Source organism: Macrobrachium nipponense, chromosome 27, assembly GCF_015104395.2.
Source record: "Macrobrachium nipponense isolate FS-2020 chromosome 27, ASM1510439v2, whole genome shotgun sequence".
NCBI lineage: Eukaryota > Metazoa > Arthropoda > Malacostraca > Decapoda > Palaemonidae > Macrobrachium > Macrobrachium nipponense.
This window is the reverse complement of record NC_087216.1, coordinates 12,573,162-12,591,889: the sequence shown is the minus strand read 5'-3', so window position 1 is coordinate 12,591,889 and position 18,728 is coordinate 12,573,162. Positions and strand designations below refer to the sequence as shown.

The 18,728-nt window shown below is 35.7% G+C and overlaps 2 protein-coding genes across 7 annotated transcripts in view; one reads left to right on the top strand and one right to left on the bottom strand.

Annotated features, from left to right (window-relative positions):
* LOC135200826 (actin-related protein 5-like) overlaps positions 1-17,203 on the top strand; it is a 77,240-nt gene extending 60,037 nt beyond the window's left edge. Inside the window, exons 10-14 of one of the 2 annotated variants that reach the window (XM_064229499.1) lie at positions 2,405-2,560; positions 4,324-4,560; positions 5,462-5,582; positions 6,717-6,877; positions 16,932-17,203. In XM_064229499.1, the coding sequence (XP_064085569.1) occupies positions 2,405-2,560; positions 4,324-4,560; positions 5,462-5,582; positions 6,717-6,862 (660 nt within the window). In that variant the 3' untranslated portion in view covers positions 6,863-6,877; positions 16,932-17,203. Of the gene's footprint in view, positions 1-2,404; positions 2,561-4,323; positions 4,561-5,461; positions 5,583-6,716; positions 6,878-11,262; positions 11,402-16,931 lie in introns of those variants that run through there. The other variant, XM_064229500.1, reaches the window with a different exon arrangement.
* The window catches only part of LOC135200828 (broad-complex core protein isoforms 1/2/3/4/5-like), an 82,275-nt gene continuing 72,377 nt past the window's right edge, over positions 8,831-18,728 (bottom strand). For all 5 annotated transcript variants that reach the window (XM_064229512.1, XM_064229513.1, XM_064229510.1 and 2 more), the window contains exons 7-9: positions 18,209-18,337; positions 17,591-17,715; positions 8,831-11,438 (exon numbers count right to left, since the gene is read on the bottom strand). In XM_064229512.1, the coding sequence (XP_064085582.1) occupies positions 11,298-11,438; positions 17,591-17,715; positions 18,209-18,337 (395 nt within the window). In that variant the 3' untranslated portion in view covers positions 8,831-11,297. The remainder of the gene's footprint in view (positions 11,439-17,590; positions 17,716-18,208; positions 18,338-18,728) is intronic.

The following is an 18,728-nucleotide window of genomic DNA, read 5'->3' as shown; positions in this document are numbered from 1 at the left end:
CCACCTCTCTTTCCATTCCTTTGCACTGTGATTCTTGAATAGCTAAATGTCCAGTCATTATCTCTTGAATTTGTTTCCTACTTGTTTCATCTTCACATTTGATTCAGGGCTCCTGAATTTCTATATCCTATTTCAAATTTATCCTTAGTATTTATAACCTGGGAGACCATTTCTAAATTTTATCTCACCATTAATGTAAGAAAATCTGCAAAGGATTCTGTGGCTAAATACACTGAACAATTGACAGTTCCTTGTTAAATGCAGTTTCTAGCTGACTAAATTGATGACTCCTGCTGTTGCATATTGATCTTTAATCAAGGTCACAGACTAAGGCATTCAGAATTGAAGCTGAGAAGACAAAACATTCGACAGTGTAACCTTATCCACTGTCCCACTGCCAATGAATTCTGATACTTAAACTTAACCCTCTTACGCCGATGGACGTATTTTACGTCGACATTTTTTGTCTCCCGTGTGCCGACTGGACATATTTTACGTCGACTTACAAAAGTTTTTTTAAAATTTGCGGAAAAATACTTATAGGCCTACCAGCCTAAAACTTTTGAATCACGCGCCTTGGGGGATGCTGGAGTTCAGGATCTTGTTTTGTTTACAATCGTTACGCAGGCGCGCTAGCGCGAATTTCTTTCTTGCCGCACTAAAAAGTATCTGTGACACATCTCTGAAATTATTTCGTCACTTTGACATAATATTTGTACCATTGTAAATTAGCCGTTACATGAAGTATTATATATGAAAATGTGCGCATTTTTATGTAGAATACAACAATAAAATATTCATGATTGTAGCTTTTATCAGTTTTGAGATATTTTCATATAAATAACGATAATTGCCAAAATTTCAACCTTTGGTCAACTTGACTCTACCGAAATGGTCGAAAAACGCAATTGTAAGCTAAAACTCTTATATTTTAGTAATATTCAAGCATTTACCTTCATTTTGCAACTAATTGGAAGTCTCTAGCACAATATTTCGATTTATGGTGAATTTATGAAAAAACTTTTTCCTTACGTCCGCGCGGTAACTCTTCCGAAAAAAATCATACATGCGATTGTGGTAATGTTTGCACCATTTTAAAATTAGCCGTTATATAAAGTTTTATATATGGAAATGTGCGCAATTTCATGCACAATACAACTAAAAACAACCCATGGTTGTAGCTTTTATCAGTTTTGAGATATTTTCATATAAATAACGATAATTGCCAAAATTTCAACCTTCGGTCCACTGTGACTCTACCGAAAGTGGTCGAAAAACGTAATTGTAAGCTAAAACGCTTATATTCTAGTAATATTCAAGCATTTACCTTCATTTTGCAACAAATTGGAAGTCTCTAGCACAATATTTCGATTTATGGTGAATTTTTGAAAAAAATATTTGTTTACGTCCGCACGTTACGAATTCATGCATTATTTTGTGATAATATCTCTGTGTTGCTTTTATCGTTTTACAATGTGTTATATACCAAAATGATTGCAATTTAGTTTACATTACAACGAAAAAAAAGTAACTTGTTATCTTTAACCGTTTTGTGCACGGCACGATTTGAATAAATTATATATGAAATTTCGTTTTTGTGCTATCATATATCGCATTATTTATATATGATAATTGATAATTTTTATTCATTTTCTGATGGTTGCTTACTAAAACGTCAGCCAATGACAAAAAAAGGAGCCAAAAATGAACTCTTAATCTTGAAAACTAAGCGCACTGTGATTTTTTGAAAAAATAGTTTTTTCCGCTTCCGCGCTCACTCTGAAACACCTCCGGCACACAGGAGACAATTTTTTTTTTTGTTTTTTTTTTACCGCTTCGGCCGTAAGAGGGTTACAACGGCTACAGTTTTCGACTGTGGACCTACCCTTCACCTATAAGGGTGTCAATCTACAAGGGAACAGGTACTGATACCAGAACCTTGGGTCCAAACTCCAGGTGGTACCAGCTGGGCTTGTGCAAACCCATCGCCTTCCCTCATTTTCCCTCCTTTATGCTCTACATTCCAGTTGTCAAATGATAACTCTACAAGAATGAGATCGGGTAACAGGTAGGACCCAGCAGAACTCACTGTAAAGATTCACAACTCATCGGACATGATACTGCTAACATTCTTCTTTCAGAGAGGTTTTCTTATCTAAAGACATTTTGCAGAAAAACAGATGGTAGTTAAGATATACACTTTATTAAAGAATTCATCTAAAAAATTTCACTTTCATAGTAAAGATATGAATGATTTCCTTTGCAAGATAGAATTATTGTTTCATTTTTCAAATTCAACAAAGCTCTGAAAGTAAATAGGAAAAATTGTTTTTTAATTGTTGTATCTTAAGGTTCATTTTATAGTTTCAAATGATTGCTTGTTAATTAATACTTCCCATTAAAGGAGGGTGGTGGTTCTGACAGTGAAGAAGAAAATGAAAAGCTACAGGAGTTGGAATCAGCTTTACGCCAGCATAGCCCAGAGTTCCTTGGTGATGCTACAACCAGTAAGCCAACTTCAATTGCTGAAAATTATCAAATTCACCTATCAACTGAACAGGTGAAGATGTTTTTATTGTCTTGAATTTTTAAGTAATATGATACTATAACAATTGCCTCATCTATAATCTTAAAATTGTGAAATTACCAGTATGAGATCATGTTACTTTTGTCAGTGTAAAATATGAAAACCATTTTATTAACTTAATGTAAGGAAAAAATAAATTGAAAACAAACACTAGACATGAAGTAGAATATTATCATATTGCTATTTGCTTTGACCAAAAGTGGGAAACATGAATTACTTGGCAAAATACCTTCCAAAACATGGTAAAAACCATGCAGTATGGTTGTTAACACCTGTCTTCAATAAACAAAGAATCATTACTGTACTCACTTTGTAGTTAAAATGTCTGAGACTTCATGATAATAACGAACAATATTGTAGAAACGTGAGTAATTAACTGGATAGCTGCTTGAGACGGATATTTTAAGAGAGTCTGAAATATAGTATAGTTTTATTGAGAATAAAAACACTGACTCTAAGATGAACTAGATAGGAACTGAATCTTCAGTAGTCTTCCATTCACATATTTTATTAAATTTTCTTGACATCTGCTTCCTCTTCTGCCATTTCCTCTGATTCATGGTCATCTCTGATGAAAGCTGAAATGAAAAAATCAAAGTTAGGTTTCTACAACAGCGTTATAATAAAATTCACTGTATTCACTACTGTCACTGTCAGAACTATTTGATAGTTCAGGTCTACTACTATCATTGTAATTTCCAAATAAAAGTCTGTACTACTACATCATCCAGAAAACTTCTCAACCTTCATGGAATATTTATTGTTACTGAAGGTCTAGCCTTTGTCCAGAGATTATCCTGTAAGTAGGAAATCAAATGTTACCATTTGTCACTAGAATATAGACAAAAGTTCCTTACAATGGCAAGGGAAATGCGTTATCTATAATGAACTGCCTAACTAGAACAAAAAGAATGATGATTGAGGAGATTAGTCCCACTACATGGATGAGACCTTTTAATGTATGAGGAGATCTGTCCCCTGCAGCAAAAATATTAAACTTTGGGGTTTTTTTCTTTTTTTTTACACATGCTTGGTGTTACCAAACAACATTCAAAGTTTCTTCACCTCAGAAATGCAACCCAGAGGTAACTGAGCTCATGACTGTTGGTTGGTATACATGGTAGCTGTGGGACTTGTACTCCCTGTTTACTGAGAGGTTCCTTGCTCTATATTTATCCCCTTTATCACCATAACTTTTCTTTCTGTACTGTAACTTCCCCTTCTTTATCCATTTTGTCATTCTTTACAATGTAGACTGGTAGTGATTGCTGGTATGTCACACTTAATGGATGAGTGCTGTCCCCTGCTACATCAGTTGCTTCTCAGAGTAATTTATGGCAATACACGTCTGACAACCCATGGTATCCCATGCATGAAATAGGTTTTCATAGTAACACATTATTGAAATACAAGTACCCCATAACTACTTTTACATTTATTGGTTTCTTATGAGAAATAGGAGTTCTAATGCTGGTTTTAAGGACCTAAGTCTCTCCCATCTAACTTTACTCAAAATGCCTATTCCAAAATACCAAACTCACTATTTCTCTTAGTTTCTTGGTCAGACAACATGAATAATATGGTATGCGTATAGCAGTTTTGGGTTGGGTGTGTGTGATTATGATGTGTGAGCAAAAGGGTAAATTATAAGTAATAGGTTTTTGCGAAAAATAGTTGATTTTTAAAAGATTACATATTCTGGTGCAGTATTTACAAGATTGAAATTTTCCCCACAGATCAGAATTGGGGAGCTGTTGTTTCAGCCCTACATGTATGGACTTGAGCAAGGTGGGATTACAGCCACAATTCAGTATGTATTAGGTCTCTTTGATGCTGAAACACAGAGTAAGTTGGTTAGCAATGTCTTCTTAACAGGTGGACCAGCCTTTCTTCCCGGTCTCAAGTCTAGGATAGAAAGAGAACTGTTAGCAATGAGGCCATTCCAGTCACACTTCAATGTTGGTTTAGCACAGGTAATATCTTCATTATTATACTGTTTTATGACCCAGTGGATTAGAGAGACTTGATTTGAAGTTCATTATTCTTGTTGAATTAATGCAGTGTTTTGATGGCACAAAACATATTTTTCATACAGATCAATTAATCATAAAATGCCTATTTCATGTAGAACTTGTTACATTTGCACCTGTATTCTCAAAAGAACACTTCCACTTCTGCTAGCTAGGCTCCTACCGCCACTTCATATCTGCACTTAATCAGTTGAGTAACTCCGTATCATCAGTCTCAGCAGCTCTTGTCTTTATTCCACCTTTCTGTCATGCTAGGTTTTTCTTGCTTTTAGCTTTATTTTTTATTTTCATCCTGGTTTTGCTGTGCTTTCTTCTAGTGTGTAAACATCAATGGGAACTAGTTTCCATCTCCCTACCCAGCATATTCGAAAGTACCCAATCTTTGTTTTATGAAAGGGATTTCTTTGCTAGTAATTTTCTCTCAGCCCTTTATGTTTGCTACTTATTTTCTTATACCTTTAAGCAATTCAGTGCAAGGGTGCGATGTTTCAAGTGAGGAAAATGCATTGTTATAAAAAAACAGAAGTTATTTTTGTATATATTGAATTGATTTTTTGTTTTGTATGAAATTTCACTCATTATATAATGAAATTATTAAAAGAAGTCAAATGAAATGGGAAAAGCATATGTAATGAATTAGCATAAAATAATTTTCAATTCAAATTTACTGCAATACCAAGAAACTGAATTTTATTGTTTCCTTGATTTGGTCATTGAAATTACTTATATCATGATAGTAGTCACTATTGAATTTTGGTCTCTTTCACGTTGTTTATTACACGTAGAATTACAATGTAATTAAATATTATTTCATTCAGCTGGTGAAAGAAAATTTTATTTCCAGAACCCTGTTTTAGATCCTTGGTTTGGTGCTCGTGATTCAGCTGCTGATTTAGTGAAAATTGGAATTACAAAGGAGGATTATCAAGAACATGGAGGAGACAGAATTAAACATTATAAATTAGGTGAGACCCTAGGTTTTCATGCCAGCAGTGTGCTTCATGGGACACTGCAGGCATTACTAAAGGCATTTCGCAGTGTCCTTGGGTTTTTCTCTTAGTTTTCAACCATTTTAGTTTTCTTTCTTCAACTTAGTTATATATCTTGCACCTTAATCTCCACTCCCAAAGAAGGCACCCATACTAGGCTCTGTTGAAGCAATATTTATGGAAGTTCAAATTTTATCGAGTGTTTAAATGACCATCTGGGCACTATTTATTGAGAGATTTCATGAGAACCTTTTGAACCCCTAGAATTTGTTTGAGCGAGACCAATGTCAGATGGAAATGTAGGGTTTAACAAGCTTGGAACTTTCCACTCTCAAGAAAAGCATTCTTGTATGTAGAAAAATGTACCATAGCTAGGATTGGGGTTCATAATTGGTAGCCGTGATGGAGTTGCTGGTTAAATGAAAATACTTTATGTAGAACTGAGAGTTATTAACAAAAGTATTTGTGTTAAGTGCATTGATAATGATATTGTATTATGCTTTAATTTAATTTTAGTTAAAATTTATAATATAACTAATAATATTGTACAAATAATAACAAGATCAGTAAAAGAGTTATAGCAAAAACACTAAAATTGATTCAGTCATGTAACAAAAATCCCGAAGGTCTAAGTAATTTTAAGCTATCCTCCTTTGATTTTAGTACCCTTTATACTAAATTACCTCATAATAATATTTGATGCATTGTTGCCTCATGTAATAAATAAGGGCACTTTGATGTAGAAATTGTATCGAATATTATTGTGGTAATTTACTATACAAGGTATCAAAATCAAAGAGAAGATTGTGTGCAGGCATACGTCGAATGAACTCACAGAAATCTTCACTGTTAAGCATTCTTGGCCTAGTGTAACAGTCCAGTCCTTTTTTTTTTATGTCATAGGCACTCAACTCTTCCACTCTTATATAGTACTGTATGTGTTTCCTTATATATTTCTGCCTCAAAATTAGTATGCTCCCATGAATTTTTCAAAATTTACTTTGTCCAAGCTGGTTTTTTGCTACCCCATAAACTAGTATTTCTGGCACTGCATGAGATAACCTTTCCAAAAATTCTCTTTAAACTAATAGTAATCATGGTCTTTTAAAGGCAACAAATACTGGGCTCCTTTAACACCAGTAGCTCCAGAATCTGCTCCTGGGTCTGCAGTCCCCAGCAAAGAGACCACACCGGCCCCTGAATCTGCAGTGTTAAGTGATGCATCGCGTATGGAAGTTACCTCAGAAACCGCTTAAAACAATTACCATGCAGTAAGTTTGATATTTCTTGAATTAATGGAATAGGCAAACAAAGTAGTTGTAAACATTTGGATACTTAACATTATAATTAGCTAAACCAAAATACTTGCTTACATAACATTTAAAAGATAAAATTGTTCATTCAGTATACAAACCTTTATTGTACTTTGTCCCACCCAAAATGTTGCAGTAGTAGCCAACAATTGTGTCATTAGATGAAAACACTTGTTTTCTTCCTGGGTGATTTTCAACCACCATAGTGAGCTTCTGTATTCAAGAATGACATTGATACCTCATTACTCCTTTGATGATGGAGCATATGCAAGTGTTATTTCAGTATCCATTAGTATATTCATCGAGTATTAATTATGAAGCTTTCTGGGTAAAGTTGGTATAGATATTGTGTACTTGTTATCAGGATGTGTATCTGTAGATCATATTAACTATTACTGTATATATTGAATTATAACCTGAGTAAAAAGTGGCATGAGTTGTTGTTGTTGACATGGGCATCCATTAACTTCATGTTTCAGCTTATTTTGTTAACTGATGACAGCTCTTCTTCTGTCACTAGTACCCCTGCTTCTGATGTGGTTTTCACACCCATACCCTCTCACATGGCACTTTCATATGCTGTTTCTCCTTATAAGTTGAACTGCTTCTGGCAATGTGTGTACTTGCCATCTGCGTTTTTCCTGCTAGTTCCTTTGCTTCAATAAATTATTTTGCTTCCATCACTATCTGCACCTTTATCTCTGGTCACTACGTATTGTTGACTCCTTCAGACAATCATCATTGCTCCTATGCCTCCAATCCTACTTCAGAAGGAAGTATGCCAATATCTCACATGTAACTCTCAATTTTGTTTTCATTTTGTTTTTCAAATTTAAACTCCTTAATTTATTTTCACCATCTTGAGTTATACAGTGGAGGCAGGGCAGATGAAAGGTGGAAGGAAGGACTCTTGAGCAGAGAAGCTTAATCTTTACACACACTCACAAGCAGCCAATGAGAGAACAAAACTTCTATGACAGTCAGGACGTCTCTATTAACTTTTCGAAGGCAATGCACAAGAAGATATGTAATGATATCTTTTTTGATGTTGCTTTTAAGCTAATAACAGTCACAAAAGCTACAAAGCAGATAAGGGGATGCCCAGCCTCATCACTTGGCTTTCCCACTCTTCCTACCCCACATGTTTGCCGCCTCCCCCAAACACAGAATGTCCAGCCACTTAAAAGCTGGAAACAATATATCATAATGTTTTATATGACGTTGCATTTTAGCCAGTTCTGAAAGTTCCCAAGTTTTCAAACAGATGAGGGCTTTTCTAGCTCCCCTCCCCTCATTACCAAAATGCACTTACCCAGCCTACCTCTCTATAATACTGTACACCTTTCTGTGTATTATATAACCGTACTAGTGTTATTACATTTTCTGCCCATGCAACATTGCCAAAAATATGGAGGACTTTTCATTCATTTTTATTTATTTTATATACATATATATCCATGTCAATTTTTGGGGGCTGCATGTTATCAGACAGTGCGTATGCAGATCATCGTGCGATTACTCTTTAAGTATGGGTAGCGGTATAAGATGGTGAATTAACTCGCGCATGAGGATTCTTGTTTGTGCTTGAGGGAGGATGATGTACACATGAATGTGCACATATCTTGCAATAAGGGACAGGTACTATATACACATTTTTAGAATTTCATTTTGCAGCTACATCTCAGAATTTAATATGTAAATCAATATTTTAAATTGAATGCTACAAAACATTGGTTAGGCTAGCCTATTAAATACTTTATATGGAATAAGCTGTGTGAGTGGGCTCCAGTGCACTTTATTGTCTTTGTTATATAACAGATTTCATTACTGACTAGAAGAGATAGGCGTTGAGTTGACACTTTAGAATACAAAATTCACATCTGAAGTCAGTTATCTAAAGAAAACCAGACATGCCAAACTATGATTTATTTTGTGCAACATAAAATACAGTATGTTCAATTTTTTACACTAACCTTTTTACAGTGGATGTACAGATTCTGGACATTTAATTTGTACTGAAGAAAGACATTGTTTTGTGTAACTGGCTACATTGTGTAATATTCTATACATAAACCTTAAAATTGTGTCCCATCACCAATATTGCCAAAATGCTAATACTCTACACTTTTCTGTGCTTGATTTTAAACTACACGTTACAATGCTCAATATTATATTTGAGAAAAATGAACAAATTTCATGAATTGGATATAAACTTAAAAAATTATTTAACACTTCATGGTTGGAATTTTAAAATTTTATAGCAATTTGTACCAGAATAAAATTAGCATATTGGACATATCACAAAGAATTACATACAGTTTCCACGGGCATTAACTGCAAGTTAGGCCAATTCTTACAAGCATCTTGGGGTTTAAAAAAATGTATTTCAACAATTTAAATCTTCACCAGGTTGTTTTTCAATGATGCTAGATTTGTTTGTTCGAACTGAATATATGGTACAAGAAAGCAATTAACACACTAAGACCAAGCATTCAGATGTAATAAGGAAGTTGTATCCAATTGCTCAGACTTTGATTTCTTCAAAATTACCAGTTTCATTACAAACTATGGCCTTTACTAAATCACAGTAATCCTTATTGCAGATTATAGACATTTGTTTTTGTAGAATTGTTGTTACATCAACATAAATAAGATTTTGTTTTCCAGTAATCTAAATTTTATTATTTTTCCAAGCTAAATTTATAATCTAAATATATTTTTCTGTTGAAAAGATGTGGTAATTTGAGGGGGTGGATGTGTTGAAGAATCATTCTGTACATTGGCAAGTTGTTAGTAAAGTTTGTAGTACAAATTATTTGCTTTGTTAGTTGTGAGCATAGTAGCGGGTAGTCCTTGACGAGCTGTAAGTGTGGTCACCCTCTACAATGAACCCCACTAAGCTGTCAGTATAAAAAGTAGCCACGCAAAGTCCCCACTTATCAAGGATTTCCCACTGCTGTGCTAACAACCATCAAGGCAAGCATGCTGTCAAAGCTCCATCCACAACTTGGCAACCCACAGAATGGCTCCAACCATTATATAAATCATTCTTTAGTAGTACAACATTCTTTCATAGTACAACATAACTTTAGTGTTTGCTAGAAAACATCAGTATCTTATTCCTTGAGCATTATAGCTTTTAGTATATTCAGTAGCTGTTTTTTAAATTACAGGATGACAAAAATTGAATTCCAAATACCTATAGCCTTCATAGTTAGTCCTCATGGTACAGTATGTAGTGTGTTTATTTACCAAGTATAATTGCATTGACTTTAGTTTTAAGCTTGTAAGGATATTTGCAGTTGAAATGCACACAGTGGAACAATAAATACGGTACCCTGATTCTGTCACCATTACCTACCAATTGCACATTGTCACTTAGTACCATCATGCGTGGACTTAATAAAAAATACCTTATACACCGGTCAACATATTTTTTAAAAATTTATTATAAATAGTAATAAAAATACATCAACATGTATGAGATCGAATGTAGCTAGAAGCACCTGAAATTTACACGATTGCACCTTACAGTTGGAAAAAATTGAGAAGCAAGAAGTCAAAGGAATTATACCTACAGTATAGTTTTGAAAATTTGATATACACTGTCAATTTTGCTAGATGAGTTTATGCTATGAAAGCACAAAATTTGGAAAATTAAAATATGAAGGCTTCACCAAAATTTTAAAATGCAATATTTAACTTCCTATATTACACATGAACTAGTGCATATTTATTTTATTTTAAAATTATTTTAAGTTATCCAAAGTGAGAAATTAATATAATGACTTTGCAAGTTCCAAAACTAACTTACTTTTAAAGCATTTAGAAATGTAACACTGTACATAGACAGGTCAGATAAAACTGTAATCTCTTGATATCAGCAAATAAGAAATATGGAGTTTCTAAAGAAGTGCATAAATGTAAAGTCACTCAGAAAAGTGTGATATACTCTGTACATGATTATAAATGCCACTTTAGACATTTTATACCGAGTAATTTCATCTTATTTAGACTTATAAGTATTCCAGTACACTGAACTCGTGGATTTTGCCATCAAAATCAGTTCAAGTTCAAGTTTAAAAATCTAGGTTTTTTACATATATGAAAATATAAAAAATATTTTTCTTTACATTGGTAACTTCTAGTAACAGTCCTTTCCATAAGCAATAAGACAAACTCTTTTTCAAGTCTTTGCCATACTGCCTCCGACTGGTGCCTTTGCAATCTTGCTTCAGTAGAATCTAGTCCAAAAGAGGGTGATTACAGATTCTATATACAGCCGTTATATTGCTTTGTGTACATACGTATTATTTCATATATTTTACATTAAAAATGTACAGTTATATAAGCCGAAGAAAGCACGCTTCTTAAACTACTAGACAATATTTTGACTTCGTAGAAGACCTTCTATCTCAGCATCCGGAACTTTATGTACAGTCAGAAGATGAACCTTCATGTGGTAATGTCGGGAGAGCACTTTACGACATACAGGGCACTTCGTACGTAATTGATGAACCTTCGAGAAAAAAGTAAAATTTACAAAATGTTAGCTTTAGTTTACAGTGACTTCTAAAGTAGTTTATAAAACTCTGGTAAATTGATACAAATCCATTTTTATGTGTAGGGAATTACTAAGTTCATTCAAATAAAAGTTTAAATCAAATTGTAGCAAAAAGATTAAAAATGTATTGATTCTCAAATCTGTTTTTACAAAAATAAAAAGTCTTGTGTTATGTTTCATTTTACTGTAGCTTAAACAAGTAGCAAATACTTTTCCCCATTTACCCTTTGGTAGGTTAGCACCATCAACAACAAAAAATGACAAATTTGTAACTAATTTGTAGTTTTCATAACTAACAAACCTTCGGTCTTAACATTAGGATTTACTAGCGCCAAACTGGAAACCGGTAGAATTAAAATTAAACTTGTGCGATCCAGGGACTATTGGCATCTATACCAGGTCACGGGGCATGTATACCCAGAATGCCCTCGGCGTCATGTGACCCACCAATTATACTTCTAACCCAGTTTAGACTGCTAGAGGGGTGGTTTGAGGTGGGCCTTTAACTGTTAAGACCTCAGGTTTGTTAGTTATGAAAAATACAAATTAGTTACAAATTTGTCATTTGTTCATATACGAAACAAACCTTCGGTCTTAACTTATTGGAGGGAGGCAAGTCTTTAACTGACTGGGAGTTTGCCACCTATATCCATTTCCGAATATTAGGAGTATTCTAAGAGAATGGACTATAAACCCTTGAACCAAAGATATAAGGAAATCTATTGGTTTCCCTTACTGGGTGCTGGTATCATGCCATGGTTTATAAACTATGGGAAAATAGAGGACCCTCCTTTCTCATAAACCACTCTTGTCCCTTGTATCTGGATCTACCATCGCAGATTTATCGTTAATTATTGTTCTTAGGGATTTGGTTAACATGGCCTACCAGAAATTTAGTTACACATGGTCTTATATCCCACCCCCATCAATCACACTAGAAATGTCAAAAGCAATAATGCAGGTTTTCCAAACCTTCCTGAGGGAGGATGATGATAGGGTGTAAGGTAGGAACACCAGTCATTCTTGCTTGACAGAAGAAATGATTATTAGTCATGATACAGAAACAGCAAGTTGATTACTCAAACTACTCACATTATTTGACTTCAAGAAAATACCATTGTTTTGCCCAAGGGGAAGGTATTTCATTTCAGGGTTCTCTTGTTTTTATCTTGCTACAACAACTGAAGCTTTTACCAATCTCAAATAGAGAAAGAACTCATAGCAAAGTGTTGGAGGCAATAATTTGTGAAAAGGCAAGGATGTTGCAAGCCGAGCTCAGTAAGGGCTGCTGTTAGTGAATTTAAGGCCTGCAGAGGTTGGTTTGAAAAATTAAAAAAACAAATGGGCATACATAATGTGCTTACTTGAGTGATTAAGGACACGTTTGCAAAATGGAGTGATGTACAAAAATTTTTGGAGATTTAACATCCCAACAAAGATGTTGGAATCCATGTCTCCAACAAGTTTGATGACAATGTCTTGTTTCAATTGTTCATACGTGAAACAAACCTTCTGTATGAACAATAGGATAATTTCCAAGCGCTAGCTGGTAACCAGTTAAAAACAATCAAAGATTGTAAGCTAGGAATCTGTGAGATCTGGCAACTCCTGAATGTACGAGGTGATAGCTGGTTAGAGACCATGCACCACGCTCCTTAACTGCCTTGGGGAGTAGGCACTTGCTTTTGCTCTCCTTCCAAGCCGGTTGATTTGTGCCCGTGTTTCTTTCCTTTCTGTGTTTGTGTGTGATTGTTATTGTTTATCATGGATTCCTCTGAGTCTTCACGGCCTCATCAACTCATGTGCCTGGGCATTCGGGGGGACTTCCGTGCTTAAGGTTTCTGGCTGCTGCTATCACAGATCCTCATACGACATACAGTAGGTGCCGAGCTAATTATTGCACGATTACTAATCTTTGCCCTGAAAGTCGTTCCTGGCCTAAGTCGCAGTGGAGAGTGTTTTAAAAGGAGGGAACATGCAGACTTTTGACTTTTCCTTCTTGAGAGGGTTTTTCTTCTCCTCAACTGAACGATTCGACTTCTCCCTCTCCCTGTGGCTAGTTCAAGTGTCATAAACGGAGGGTCTCTTCCCCGCCTCCTGCTAGTAACACCTCGTAGAGAGAGGGGTTTCACTCCTGTTTCTTCTCCATCACTGCCTTGCCATCATGTCAGACGTTGGAGGATCAAGGACTTTGTGGTTACGTCACCTGCGTGTTCATGCAAGTGAGAAGAGTGCTTTGCCATCTGCCCCACAAGGTAGTGTTTCTGCCTCACGTTTGTGTTCGTGAGGTTGGCAGTGGAGCTAGTGGAAGGAAGGCATTCTCATCTTCGATACATGGCCATGTATCTCCTGTACGTGCAAGTAATGCATTGTCGACTTCCCTTCACAGCCATGTCTCTCCCTCTCATTTATGTGTTTCTCCATCTTCCATACACGGACGTGAATCATTCTTGCACGTACGGGCTGAGGATATCAAAGGTGATCCCTCTTCATCTCTTCCTGTACCAGTTCGTCAGCGTAAGGACAATAAGGCGCTGATTAAAAGGTCAAAGGTTGCAAATACGACGGTGGCTCAAGCTTCGTCTAAGGGCAAATTTTAGTGACATCAGAAACAAATATCTCGGGACAGTTCTGCTGTGTGACAGGGGTCCAGTGACTCTCAAGCTGGTCCTAGTGCCAGTAAAAAATGAAGATTGGAAGTAACCCCAGATAGTTTATTGGCACTAAGTAGTAGTAACTTGAAGAATATGAAGGGACACCAACCCCAGAGCCCAAGAGACTTACAACCAAGGTATTGGCAGATGGTTTTTCCCTGACAAAGGAGGGAGTGGCAAAGTTTGGGGCTCAGGACCCCAACACTGCCAGGTACACTAGGTTGCCAGAGGGGTCATTAATTCCCAGCAGTGCTACATGGAGATTTGGGAGGAGACAGCTTAGCCTGAAACACTTTTTTTAAGAAGGTAGAGAGGCCTCCAAGAGATCTTGTACCCTCTTAACTCGCATGCCTCTCCAGACTCAGATGCCCATGCCCCAGTGATATCTCCAGCAGTCTGCAGAACTAGGCTCACCTGCCCAATATCTCCAGCCAATTCTGCAGGCTCTGTAGAACTAGACACGCCTGCCCCAGTACCTCCAGCAATGTCTGCAGGTTCTGCCTCTCCAGACCCACCTGCCCCAGTATCTCCAGCACCTTCCTCCACCCAGTAACCTACTCAAGCCTGTCCTTCTTGGGTTGGTACTCCTGATAAGCCTAACGCCGACCGCACACCTCTATCATCTCTGCCCACATATCTGGAACGAAAACAAGATGGCGATGCACACCTCTCCCTGCAGGGAAAGGAGCACAATTAGGTCATAATTACTTCCCAAAGCACATCCTGATACATCCAAGCTTTGACTTTACAGGCAATCCATTTGAATATGTGAAAATCCAAAGCACAGGCTACGAATTAACTGTACCTTAAGAGTTTCTGCACCTAGACTTACTACACGATGAGTACCTAGACGTCATAAGTGTCGAAGAAAATATCCAGGCGTTTGTCTGCTTCTTGTGATATCCAGGAAGGGCTTCATGTTCACATGCCCGGGAATTCCAAACAACAGATTCAAAACAACAGGGGCAAACTAAACCGGCTTTAAAAGGATGGAAGCAAAGCACATCCTCTCTTAAAGGCGGTAAGAAAATAACTAACGGGGTCATGAGTTAAAGAGGGGTATGTGGGTGGCTCCACATGTCTCGTGACTAAGCACAGATGCCAATAATCCCTTGCGTACACAATTATTTTAAACTTTACCGGTTTCAAGCTGGCGCTAAGTATTTATCCTAATGTTAAGATCGAAGGTTTGTTTCGTATATAAACAAATAGGTGTTTCCAGTCAAAACCTTAGGGTTTTGTATATTGTAGCTACCAACACCTTGATTATTCTTGGTATGGTATTGCCTTACAAAGTTGAAGCTCCCAATTTTTTACAAACCCATTACACCGTAGTATATGGTAAAATAAACTACTCACATATACTTGTCACAGGTCTCTGATATAATTAAATCTCTTGTTGGAGCTCTGGTTCCCATATGTATGAAGGTCTTCTAAATCTTTTGCTATTTACTGCATGATGTTTTAGGGTTTTTTATGTTAGAATATTTCTTAAATTTTGAAAGTCCTGGCACTGAAGGCTGATCCATTTTTCCTGGATAAATGGTCAAGGCTGGAAGTGCTATACTGGTTGACTTCACAAAGGTGGAATGCCAGAATAATCCTAGATTATTGAAGAAAAAGTGGGTGGAGCAAAAATTGCTCAAGATCACAGGATCAAGACAGGGACATTTTGATCCACACAGACAACTGACTGCATAGCCAAATTCTCAAATGCCAAAGAATAAGAACATGCAGGAATGGCTGAAGAGAGGTGATGTCTAGAGGAGGCCGAGGCCATGGGAATGTCAGCATTTCACTAGGGAAGACAGCAACAGCAGTAGGAACAGAACAAGGTGCTGAGGCAGTGGGGCACAGCTAACTTTTAAACCTTTGAATCAACAACGCCAAGGAATTACCCATGAAGACCACTAACTTGGGGCAATAAATCCACAAAGAACTCTTCATCAATAAGCCTGAAAGTAGACAGATGAAGACTGACTTGGAGGAGGAAGTGAGGGGGGGAGGGTGATGTGTGGAATGAAGGTGGAGGCAATGGTAAAGGCAAACAAATTAAAGCCCTAAGTGAACATTACTGATGAAATGGTGAACTATGATCAGAAGAGGAAGAGAAAAAAGTTGATGGCCCAAAAATATGGTGCATAAAACACAAATTTTGACATTTTGTATCATTATGTGCTATGCAATTAGACTAAAACAAAACTGTGATGTCACAAGTTACATCCCGGAGTAAGACGTCCGCAACACTAAACAGTGGTAGAGCCTGGTGAGAACAGCATTAAGTCCAACCATTATCAAGATGCACAGAAAATATTGTTGAGCATCCACAGAAGTTTTCTAAGCATGCACACTGGAACCATTTTCTTAGAAATGGTATGCTGTGTGCAACATGCATATTGACTAAGGATTTTTTATAAATATGTGCTTGTGGTAAATAACTTCATATGGCACACATACTTATTTACAGAGACCTACATTTCTTCCCTACAAACTGTATTAATCTTACATCAAAACTAATCCTGTGCAGTGAAGCAGAGGCATTACCTGTCTCTACAGTAGCTTTTATAGGAAACTCTGTTGTTACTCCATTAGTAGTGTAGTTTACATCTTTTTTTAAGGATCTACTTTACTTTCATAGAATTATAACCTTGCAGACATTCAATAAAGCTTTCTCATTCTTTAGAGACTTTTTTTATGTTTAATGCAAGTATGACCAATAACTCTTAAGATTGTGTGCTAATACTGTCAACAATTATTCTTATAAATTATATTAATGATATCAATATAATTACAGGCAATACCATTTGTCAACGAAGAAGACCATTGCATTATAGAAGAGCATTATTAGAAGCATGCTGTTTTCAAGTCCAGCACTGTAAAAGCAAAAGTGCATTAAAGTCCTTTTTCAAACTTTCATTTGTTTGAATTCACGTTTCACAAAACGTAATGCGTCACTTGATTTTATAGCTGATGCTTTTAATAAATTATTTTCACATTATCTCATGTAATGCTTCAAATAGACATAAGACACTTTGTAAGACTTATTCAAATAAAATTTTTTTTACATCAGATCTTTAACCTTGGCTGTTCTGTATGATCTTTAAAACTTTTATTGGTAGTAGAAGTACTTAAAGACTCAAGATTAAATTTCAATTTTTTACATAAAGATGGAAAATGATCACAGGGAATGTAGAAGGGTTGAAGGCAGCGGTGAGCACTGTAAACTAAAAAGATAACTGATAGATATACAAGCTCTTCAATTTGCATAAGCCTAAACATCAATTTAAGGATACTAAGAAAGTGCAAATTCACTTGTTAAAACCAGTAAAGCAGTGGACATCCCAGCTTCTTGACAATGTCTGCACACAAGTGGTTTACCTGATGGGTTGGGGAGGCAGATATTCCAAAAAGGTTGAACAATTCATAAAAAATCTAAAGAAGCTAACATCCAACCTGATAATGAGCCACCAAGGATCCTTGATGCTTGAAGACTTTTCCACATACTTTGCAAACTGGATAGCCTCCTTTGTTATAATTTAATGGTAACGGAGATAAATTCTCACCAGAAGGCCAATCGACTGTCAAAAGGAAAAAAATTAGCTGAATGAATTCTGATATATCTTAGAATATGAAACATACAAAGCATAAAAAATTATTTTGCATTTGAAAATTTAGAGTAAACCTATGATTTGTGTAAAATCTGCAGGAAAAAATACAGGTTGCTAGAAAGGACTGGCAAATACTTTGATTAAAAAACTATATAAAGATGACAATTTTCAGTAAATAGCAAACTAAATCAAACTATATAAGGTATATAAACAAACAAAAAATCACTGACTTCATATTGAAATTTTCTCATTTCAGTATAGTTAAGTAAACAGGTTTAATACAGTATCACCAAAGCTGAAGATCAAAAATACTGTTTATACTGCACAGGCATATGCAAGCAAAATATAGTACTGATTACTCTATCTTGTAAAATGTAAATTTCATACAAGGAACACAAGTAATTCAAAACTAAGACTATAATTACAAGGAATAATTCAAAATTAAGAGACAATGTTCACTTACTTTCTTTAAAACTATCAACACCCAGATTTGATCTGTCATGATTACTAAATTCAGATTCAGATTCTCCATCAGGCAAAGGGGTTTCATCTTCACTTTTTAAACTCAAAGGTGTTTTCTCAGTTGCTACACCTGATGATGGAAAGAACATCCATTTCATTATGAAAAGCTCAAATAACCATACATTAACAAAGTTCAATGATCTACTTAATACAGGTTTCTTGATAGTGTCAACCATACAGAGTTAGATAAAAATCATACATTTCTAAAAAGCCATTTTTCCTACACTTCTATCTATCAAAATATTTGCTTAGGTATACCTAGCAAAAAATAAAGGAGAAAAGAATTGCAAAACACACTGCATCCCTATATTTTTCAATTCAATTAAATTATACTAATACGTAATGATGATATAAAACTTAACTAATCTTCACAACAGCAATTAAACATTCTCTTAAAATAAAATTTAGTCTCTGTAAATACAGTCACTTCAAAAACATCTTTAGAGGCAATTTCATGTTAT